The sequence below is a fragment of the Peromyscus eremicus genome, chromosome 11, assembly GCF_949786415.1.
Source record: "Peromyscus eremicus chromosome 11, PerEre_H2_v1, whole genome shotgun sequence".
Lineage (NCBI taxonomy): Eukaryota > Metazoa > Chordata > Mammalia > Rodentia > Cricetidae > Peromyscus > Peromyscus eremicus.
This window is the reverse complement of record NC_081427.1, coordinates 1,229,883-1,240,414: the sequence shown is the minus strand read 5'-3', so window position 1 is coordinate 1,240,414 and position 10,532 is coordinate 1,229,883. Positions and strand designations below refer to the sequence as shown.

Below are 10,532 nucleotides of genomic sequence, written 5' to 3'. Positions count from 1 at the left end.
CTAGACGACCTGCAGCTATTTCCAACCAGGCTAGAGGACAGCAGAAGACTGAGTGGTGCAAATATGGTCCTTCCTGATGACCTAGACCTTAGCCTCTGGCTTCTGAAGCCTGGAACTGGAAGCCCCTAGGTCGGCCATCCAGCTCCTGGGCCTTGGGCACCCAGTGGTCCTGGATTGCCAGCTCTGCAAAGCTTCCCCTGGACTGCACTGATCATTGTACAGGCAGAGCAAAAGAACCTTGACCAACAGAAACACTTCCCTGGGGGCCTCCAAGTCCTCACCTCTTCCCTTGGGATCCCCACCTCCTCCCTCAGGAGCTTCCACATCCCTGTGGACTCCTTTCCAGCCAGCTGCTGTTATTAGTGGCATACTGCTGCATTATAACTATCCTTCACTGGGTCAGTAACTGTAAATGCCTTCCAACAGGTCTGAAGATGCTGCTGGTGTAAGGATGAGGAGGGAGGACCCTGCACCTGCAGGTGAGGGTACAGCTCTGTGCCACACAGACTGAGGCCGCTCGGACAGTCTCCTCACCGCTCCTTCGCTTGGACACTTCACTGAGGACGGCCTGGTACCCACATGTAGCACCAGCACTAGAGGGGCAGCCGCTCGAGAAGCGAAGCTGCTCCTGCTCACGTCTGCTACACGAACATTCACTTCCAGTTCACACTATGAAAGGAACAAACAACTCATTGTCCACAATGGTAGCGTATTTTATTCATAAGAAGGGACACCATTCACAGAGCAGTGACCTCACACCAAAACACTTAATGTGCAGATGTCCCACAGGTGTCAGAACCAGGACACAGGCCCACACTAGTGACGGTGCTGCTTGAATTGCAGGCCACAGTAGCCACACGTCCCCGTTTTTGTTTCTTTGTCCTGAAAAAAATTCAAAATAAACATCTCATACTTTCATATTTTACTTCATTTTTTTAAAAAGATTTATTTATTTATTATGTATACAGCATATATCCAGAAGAGGGCACTAGATCTCATTACAAATGGTTGTGAGCCACCATATGGTTGCTGGGAATTGAACTCAAGACCTCTGGAAGAGCAGTCAGTGCTCTTAACCACTGAGCCATCTCTCCAGCCCCGCCAAATCCCAATTAGACAGCACACTGAAAGTCAGGTTGAACCTGAAATACAGTGTCAACCAGAAATGCCTGTGAAAACACAAGGCCAAGACTGAACTTTGAACTGTGGCTGTTATCTGGGTCCACCCCACGCATGGTAGGGATACCCAGAACCAGGCAGGTGGCTGGGAGGGAAGGTGAGCACCAAGAAACAGCAAGCTGCTTAGCTCCATACCAAATTTATGTACACCTTGGGGTGGCCCAGGGCACCACCTCCTCCATCACAGGATATGACTCGATGGTCTACCTCATTCACCGGCTGCTCAGCTATCAAATCAATGGCAAAGCTCTCATTCACCTAGAATGAGGAGAAGGAAGAAAAACAACATCTTTGTAATTTCATACAAGTTACATGTCCAGTATCCATCCAAACCCACGAACTCAATACAACGTCACTCAAAATGATCACTAAGGTCAATTAAACACAGGCAGGCACATACCATGTACCCCTGCAATGGAATATAACCCCAAACTTTCAGACTTGAACAGGGCAAATTCTCCCCTGTCCCTTCCTTGGATTAGTCATTGCTGAGACTTGGGCTCATTCAGTGTCACCTGCTCTGTCTCTTATCTTTCTCCTTACACATCCACATTTCTCCCAAACCCAACAACAGTATAGGTGGCCACATGGCCTGGACCTCTACACACTGTCATGTGCATTTCCTAAGAATGTGATCTCAGGGAACAATAATGTATCATCTGTCCCCACATGGTATATGGGTGTAACAGCATAACAGGCTTGTCCAGAATACAAAAGCCCTATCCCATACCACTGTTTCCCCAGGCCCAGGAGGGTATGAGGCTATGGTGGTTCTTTGCTGTGGACTATGTCCCTAGGAGTCTCCACACTCCTTTTCTCCATGTAACTAGAGTCTTCTAACATTTGATTCTCACAGTCACTCACTACTGGGGTCATGTGCCCTTCTGGAGCTCCATGTCTGTCAATACCAGATGCCCCCAACATTGTCTGTCTGTGTTCACGAGGCAAACATCTCAACGTTTTTCACCATGCTCTCTATTCATACACAAATCATGTAGTACTGGATCACTGGGGACCTAAGGGCTCTAGAGAATCCACCCACGAAACAATCGGCCTGGTGTTATGTGAATACTTGGCTTCTTTGTGGATATTGGTCTGACTTAGTCCTACCTTTCTGGGGTCAATTTATGTGGCGAGGAAAGTGGCATGGTCACTTAATGATGTTTACGCTGTCCATCAATTAATTACCCTTCGCTCTGGTCACTTGTATTCTCTATCAGATAGATTACTGAGTGGTGACTCACATGACTAGTGTCTCTCTTACCAGGTTTCCCCGAGCTGGGCCCTGTGCATCTTTTACTTCACTAGTGGATACTTAGCAGGTGGAACCCCAGGGCAGAACCAAGTGGCCACTTCCTAATCATGCTGTGCACCTCCTTCTGCCCACCTGAAAAATGCCCTGTAGTCAGTGTATTTCCACTGTGCCTGCATGTCCACAGCATGCATTTCCTGGAGATGGTTCCTATGTGCTGGGCACAAACACACAGAAACCATGCCTATCCACCATGAAGCCTGCCAGCATGCAGAAGCATCACTTATCTGCTCAATACTGAGATGTACTAAAGCTGTCCCCTCATGACTTATAAGACTGAGTCAAGTTGTACATTTTTAAAAACATAACACAGCTAAGCATATCAGTTAAAAGTTTAATTTTCTAGGTGTGATTCTGTTGTCAGGGTCACATATTCTGAAGGTCAGTGTGTTCTAACACTTATGTGTTCTGGCAAATTTAGAACAACTAACACAATATTCAATATTGTTCCCAGACTACCTGGGATAGTGGGACCACATGCTGACAGAACAGAGCAAAGGCCAGACTACATGCCTCAAAATGACCTCAGCTCACCACTGTGGACAGTGAAAGCCTACCAAATGGGAAGAGGAAACCATTACACTATTCCTTCCACTTCACAGCTTTCTTATTTGACTTAAACATCCTAGCATGGCACCCACAGGGGCAAAGCCCAGAGACTGGACAGGGCTATTGCTACACCAGATTGCCCCACAGACCACTTTCATTACTTCAATATGCACCCTGGAGCCCCAAGATCTAGGGTGGTAATACTCCAAAACTGTACCCTGGAGCCCCAACATCTAGGGTGGTAATACTCCAATATGCACCCTGGAGCCCCAACATCTAAGTTGGTAATACTCCAATATGCACCCTGGAGCCCCAACATCTAAGGTGGTAATACTCCAAAACTGCACTCTGGAGCCCCAACATCTACACATGCACAGGGAGAGAACTGCACAATACCTGAGTGCTGCAAACTGTTCTGACTGTGTACACATGACCCCATGCACTCCAGGCCTGCGAGCAGACTCTGCATCCCTTCTGTGAGCAGGATCCTGTCCTCCAGCAGTTTTTGAAGTTTTTGAGGGTGATCAGCCACCCTCTGAAGATATTTTGGCTATGTGCAGGGAAGGTCTGTGCCACTACTCAGCTAACAGGATGTGCCGCCCAGCATCTCCCATCTTACCTCAGCAGAGTGGCCTTAAGATGCATCACAAAAAGCCACTCACTTCCGGAACCAGAGGCTGCTCAGTCCCTGCACTCCCTGAAGTACAGACAGGGAGCAGCAACCCCACTCTCACCAGCGCAGTCAGATCACAGCCCACAGGCTAGGGGCGGGTGAAGCTTGATGTGAAGTTTCCAAATATGGCTCAGAAAGGAGTGCAAGGGAGACACCACAGCCATGAAAACAGGATGCAGGCCCCTCGCATCAGATCCCTGAGACCCACACTCACAGGATGTCTAGGAGGGGTTAGGTATCCTTAGAGCATATTATCAATTATAGACTGCCCCTTGGTACAGCCTCTACTCTGAGGTCCAGCTCTGTAAACATTATGGAAGACACTGGAAATGGAAGCAAGCTGCAGCAAAAGGGCATTAGGCATATTCACCAGCAGTGAATCAACCCCTCTGTGAACACAGTGATGAACACAGTCCCTGTGAACACAATACCCTTTGAAGAAAGTCCTCTACAACACAGTCCCATAAACAGTCCTCTGTTGAACAGAGTCCTCTGTGACCACAGTCAGGCAGCCTGACACCAGCACCAGAACAGCTAAGAAAAGCTGTTTGCAGCGGCCACACAAATGAAGCCCCACGGTGTAAACCCTGAGCTGCAGAGGTGACAGCATGTCACAAAGGCCGCACTAACACACTCACAGGAATTCATCACGGTCCTTGTGGGAAGGACAGCTGACGCCTCCACGCTGGTGACTGATAAGTGCCTGCCCTCCTGTCATTTAATCACGGCTCCAGGGCACCCTGACCCCCGTGACGAACATCTGCTTCTCAGAACCTGGTTCAAGGCAGGAATACAAAGAACCTGGGTGGTGAACACCCCAACCACATCTAGATCTGCACTGTGCTCAACCAGGCTCCGCCCTGCTTCTTCCACCCCAGAGGACAAGGCCAACAGGGAGAATTGCCAAGGACTTGTCACAGTGCCTGAACTGTCCGACACTGTGAGGTGTGTCCTCTACACAGGGTAAAGCAAAACTTAAGAGCCACCCTTTCGTTTTCTTCTCGGTAGCCAGCGGGCGTAGCCTAAAGACACTCAGGTTTAAGTTCATTGTCTATGATCTGGTTTCCTACAGAAAATATATTCCTTTATTTCAAACTAAGACAGAGTTATTAAAGCTGAAACAGGATGCTACGAAATGGATGTACAACTGAAGCAGTGACCCAGTGCTGTAAGATGCAGGACCACCCAGTGCTGTAAGATGCAGGACCACCCAGTGCTGTAAGATGCAGGACCACCCAGTGCTGTGAGACACAGGACCACCCAGTGCTGTGAGATGCAGGACCACCCAGTGCTGTGAGATGAGATGCAGGACCACCCAGTGCTGTAAGATGCAGGACCTCCCAGTGCTCTGAGATGCAGGACCTCCCAGTGCTGTGAGATGCAGGACCTCCCAGTGCTGTGAGATGCAGGACCTCCCAGTGCTGTGAGATGCAGGACCACCCAGTGCTGTGAGATGAGATGCAGGACCTCCCAGTGCTGTGAGATGCAGGACCACCCAGTGCTGTGAGATGCAGGACCACCCAGTGCTGTGAGACGTGGGCTCCATTGGCAGAAGGCTATCAGTGTAATAAACTCAAAGCTTGGTTCAATTATTATTCAGACACTACATGTACATATGTGTGCAGCTTGCAAATCACAGGCACAACTAGAGTAGTGCCCACAGCAGCCTCTAAGCTGTGTGTATGACATTCAGCCATGTCCTGGGCTGTTGAATTTGCTGTTGTCTTGGAGAAAAGTTGCCACTACTGGCCCCGGGTGGCGGCTATGAATTTAGAACAAATACCATCCTCTTGTGTTTACGATAGGCCAGAGCCTTCCAAATTCAGAAGACTTTAGTCATAGCAGCTCTGAGGAGACTATATCCCTTATGGAGGTCTGCTTCTCAATCTCGACAACAGAAAATCAGCACAGGCCTGTGCATGGCAGACCCGATCTCCTGGGGCCCTATACTCCGCCCAAATGCTTAGTTTTAAACTGCAAGTGTCGGAGCTGGAGAGATGGCTCAGAGGTTAAGAGCACTGACTGCTTTCCAGAGGTCCTGAGTTCAATTCCCAGCAACCACATGGTGGCTCACAACCATCTGTAATGAGATCTGGTGCCCTCTTCTGGCCTGCAGTCATACATGCTGTATACATAATAAATAAATAAATCTTTAAAAAAAAAAAAAAAAAAAACCTGCAAGCGTCACCGCCTCTTGAGGGGCTGAGGGTGGCAGCAGCTCAGTGAAGCAGGCCCCCGGCGGCGCTTTCTGTGCTCTCCTTGCCTGAGACCACTGCCTGGCCACCAGCCCCAGAGGGAAGACCTGAGCTCCTGCAGGGAGCAGCACACCAGCCTGGCAGTGGAGCATGACACCAGAGACACCAATAATACCAAAAAGCCCTCAACTGTGGACAAGGCTGCTGTTACCCCACCCCAGACTATCCATCCTCAGTGCATGCCTGACAATCAAGTAACAACTGCTCTGTCTCTTCCTCATTCAGGGGTCCCAGGGTCCCATCAGCTCTAGGTCATCAGGCCTGACTTCTGGCCCCTTTCTTACACCATAAGGACAGGTAGCACAGGGGCAGCAGCCTCGCAGGATGAAGATGCACCACAGACCTAGACCCTGGGTCCTTTGCAGGCGTCGAACCAGCCAGGGTCCTCCTGAACGCTTCCCAGCCTTCTTGCAGAGCTGGTCTAACTGCCCAGCATCCTGTCACCCACAGTCCTCAGATCAAATCCAGATACAAATCCTTCCTAACGTATGACTGATGAAACTCAGACTAAAGACAAAGGGAAACAGGTCAAAGAATGTTCAGGGGAGAACCACACACTTGTACAAATCCAGAATGTGCTGCATCTGGGAGAGTCCTCTGCAAATGTGGAGCTGAGAAAGTAGTCAGGTTCCAACATGGTTCACCGACTCTATAAGGCCGGGCACAGACAGCAGGAAGAGTGTTTGTGGGACTCAAGCCTTCTGCAGACCCACAGTGCTAACCTGGCCCATGTGGGACCTGAGTTCCACCTCAGCACCGCCAAAAGGAAAAAAAAAAGCTAAAACCAAAACAAATATTTTAAATTACTCATGAACAGGGAATTTGTGTTTAAAAAAATAATGCCTAAGCAGATGCTTCCTCATCACCCAGCAATCAAGTGTTCGCCACAGAAATATGCACCCAGACACGTACAGTGCTGAACTAGGGTAAGACACCAGGACGACGTGGGTCTGAGTACCATGCATCAGGGCAGGGCAGGACCAGGCCAGCCCCCTGTTGGCACAGTGCTCTGTCCACCCACATTGGCTCTACTGTCTCAGTTTATCTTTAAACTCTTCTCTGTGACCCTCTGCCAGGCCAGCCAAAAACCACAAAGACAATGAAGCTAGGGACCAGCTCAGAGAGTCAGGACATGTCTACCCCTCAGCTGTTTGACCCTCAGCCCTGCCACAGGATACTTGCAAAGTGAGGGTAGAGTCCAGCCACACCCTCAGTAACTTCCGTTAATGCCCAGCACACCTGAGAATAAATGCTGCACCTCCACGGGGACAAACCTACCATCTCCAGGGTCACACTGCAAAATAAAAGCCACTGGGCCTGCCCATCCTCTCAGCACGCATCAGTGTCCAACTTCCAATGTCACATTTGCACACCTCACTGGAGAAAATATCCTTCATGACAGTGTACTGAATTGTCCTGTTCTCAACACCATGTGCTTGTTGATGCCAAATACCACACTGGAGGACTGAAGGGAGTGTGCAGGTGTGAAACACCACACTGGAGGACCAAAGAAAGGGGGAGTATACAGCAAGTGTGAAACACCACACTGGAGGACTGAAGGGAGTGTGCAGCAGGTGTGAAACACCACACTGGAGGAACGAAGGGAGTGTGCAGCAAGGTGTGAAACACCACACTGGAGGACCGAAGGGAGTGTGCAGCAGGTGTGAAACACCACACTGAGGACTGAAGGGAGTGTGCAGCAGGTGTGAAACACCACACTGGAGGACCGAAGGGAGTGTGCAGCAGGTGTGAAACACCACACTGGAGGACCGAAGGGAGTGTGCAGCAGGTGTGAAACACCACACTGGAGGACCGAAGGGAGTGTGCAGCAGGTGTGAAACACCACACTGAGGACTGTACACAGGAACACACACAAAGGCCACAATAACACTCAACAGTAAACAGAGAGATCTGTTCTGCCACACTAGGAGCAGAAGTTGTCTTATGCTAAAGGCAATCCATCTCCTGGACACCCACAATGACAAACACTCACTATGAAAAATAAGTTACAAACGAGAAAAGTGAACTTGAGAAGCAGTCACCTACGCTACTCACCCTGAAGCCGTGTTAGCATGTAAGCTCACTGGCTTCCACCTGCTTCGTGAAGACTGACCTCTCTCAATCTCCCCTGCCACCTCCAGTAGACATCAGAACCAACCAAGGAGTCAAAGAACACAAAATTCTCTGCCTCGTATTCATTAGACCCAACAGGATACTGGCTGAAACTTGGGAATACGAACTCACAATTAACCAATGCGTCACAAGTGAGTTTGTTACGAATCAGAATTCAAAAACTAGACACTGGGACAATGTGGCTAAGATCAGAGAGGGCGGGGGACTCTGATTTAGGGACAGCTAGAGCAGTACAGAAAGAATCGAGCTGAATGCAGAGGGAGGGGCATGACTGAAGGCACACATGGGACAAACGCCTCTGGAACCTCTGGACAGTGTGAACCACCGTATCGGAAGGAAGAGTCCGGGCACTTAGACACAGGAGACAGAGAAACTGACTTAGGCTACGTAGGCAGGGCAGACCCAACCCTCTCTTCTTTCCCTAGCAGCATAGTCACATGGGTCTGAACTAAATGACCTTCCCCTGTGTGGGGGACTAAACCTCCTCAAGTTACCCCTATCCTGGGAGGGCATAGTACAATCTATCTGATGAATACTAAAAAATTCTTACCTTAGTAAGTCATCAGAAGAGTAAATTTTAATAGTGTGTCTTCCTTAACGTAAGAGATACTATGCTGGCTAGTTTTATGTCCACTCAACTCAATCGAGAAAATGCCTCCATAGGATTGGCCTGCAGGAAAGTCTGTGGAGGCATTTTCTTGATGATACGGGAGGACCTCGCTCACTGTGGGCAGTGCCACCTCCAGACTGACTGGTGGTCCTGGGTGCCCTAAGAAAACAGGCTGAGCACACCACGCCTGTCAGCAGCATTCCTCCATGGCCTCTTTCAGGTCCTGCCTGACTTCCCTCCAGCCCTTTCCTCCCCATGCTTCGTTTGGTCATGATGCTTTGTCAGCAATAAAACCACTATGACAGGTTACCAGGCCGAAAACAAGATTTATGCTATGAAAGCCTGAACTACTGTTACAGGATGCTGTGTATTCTGAGGGGGGCAGGAGTTGACACAATTTACATTTAGGACTCCAGGGTTTCTAGGGTGCTTGGGATATGTGAGAACTTCTCTAGCTCTTCCATGTTAAGCTGGCACACACTAAATACCAGTTCCATGAGAAGCCTGGGACCAGGCAATGCCTCTGATTTGAGGATACCTGCATACACATGAGCCACCTCAAAGATGGGCCCAAGTCTAAACGTGAAATCCACGTGCTTCTTTACCCCTTATACAGTGCTGGAAGGTATTTATATGTAATACCCTCGCCTGCGTTCTCATTACAACCCACCCCCAGTCAGGTGCAGCACTCACTGTGGTAATTAGTGCTCAGTACACTTCAGACACTCTACTGGAGTCACTCAACCTGTTTGTGTTTTATGAACTCTTATCTCTTTTACTAGATCTTCCACTTACCTCTTTCTGACGATCAACAAACCGAATCCTCCTGTAGTCTTTTTCATCATAAACCTGGAGAGAAAAAAAAAAGACCATCTATGATTTCTACAATTGCATTCTGAATGAAGTCACATAATACTTATCACAGACATTACAGAGCAATGTTCCCTGTGGCCTACAGCCATTGGTGAGGAGACAGACCCACCAAGAGGCAGTGTGCTTGTACTGAAGGAGTCCCACGGGACTGACAGACTGGAGTGCAGACCGGAGACAAGGCCCTGCTTTCACAGACAGCCTCCTCCAATAGGCGACATTTCAGAGACACTGCTCCTTTCCCTTTTTTTAAATTTTTATTTATTTATTTATTTACTTATTTATTTTTTGGTTTGCCATTATATTGAACGTTAGGATTGCTTTAGACCCTATGACTAAAACTTGGAACTTAATATGAAGATATGACCCAAAGAATGCGTGCATACCAACTCCCAACCGGAAGCCACTAGCTACAAGTCAGAGCTGGGCTGGGGGCTGCCCCCCACGGTGAGCCCGGCAGGGTTGCGCACGCGCGCGCGAGCCCGGCAGCAGCACACCTTGCCAGGCGCCCTGCCACCGTCAGTCTCGGGTTCCGGGCGTGGCGGCCGCGGCCGTTACCTGGCCAGTGTGCGTGACCTTCTCCCCGGTCGGAGACACTCGCACCCCGAAACCCCGCGCAGCCCGAGGCAGGGCCAGCAGCCGGCGGAAGGTCAGCGCCGCCGCCATCTTGCCGGTGACCCTTGACCCGGCGCGTCGTACCAAGCGCCGACGCAGGCGCACAGCTATCGGCGGGGACCGCACTCGCGGGACTTATTTCGTCCTGCGGTGGAGCGGATTCCCGGGGCAGGCAAACAGGTTCTGCTCCTGGCTGGGGCGCGGAGCTGCGGATTAACTGTGCGCGGTGTTCAAAGCTCACTAGCGCAACCATGGCAGGGGAGGCGGAAAGTGAAGACGCGCTGTGTGCGCTTTTATGGCAATGGAGAAAATGCAAAATTTCAATATTGTTTACAG

The 10,532-nt window shown here is 49.8% G+C and overlaps 1 protein-coding gene across 1 annotated transcript; it reads right to left on the bottom strand.

Moving 5' to 3' along the window:
* Positions 1-692: 692 nt before the first annotated feature.
* Ndufs6 (NADH:ubiquinone oxidoreductase subunit S6) lies at positions 693-10,285 on the bottom strand. The gene is made up of 4 exons (XM_059276617.1): positions 10,140-10,285; positions 9,507-9,560; positions 1,315-1,437; positions 693-882 (listed from the first exon to the last, which is right to left on the bottom strand). Exons 1-4 carry the CDS (start codon positions 10,245-10,247, stop codon positions 817-819), a joined length of 351 nt encoding a protein of 116 aa, XP_059132600.1. The 5' UTR covers positions 10,248-10,285; the 3' UTR covers positions 693-816.
* Positions 10,286-10,532: the final 247 nt, after the last annotated feature.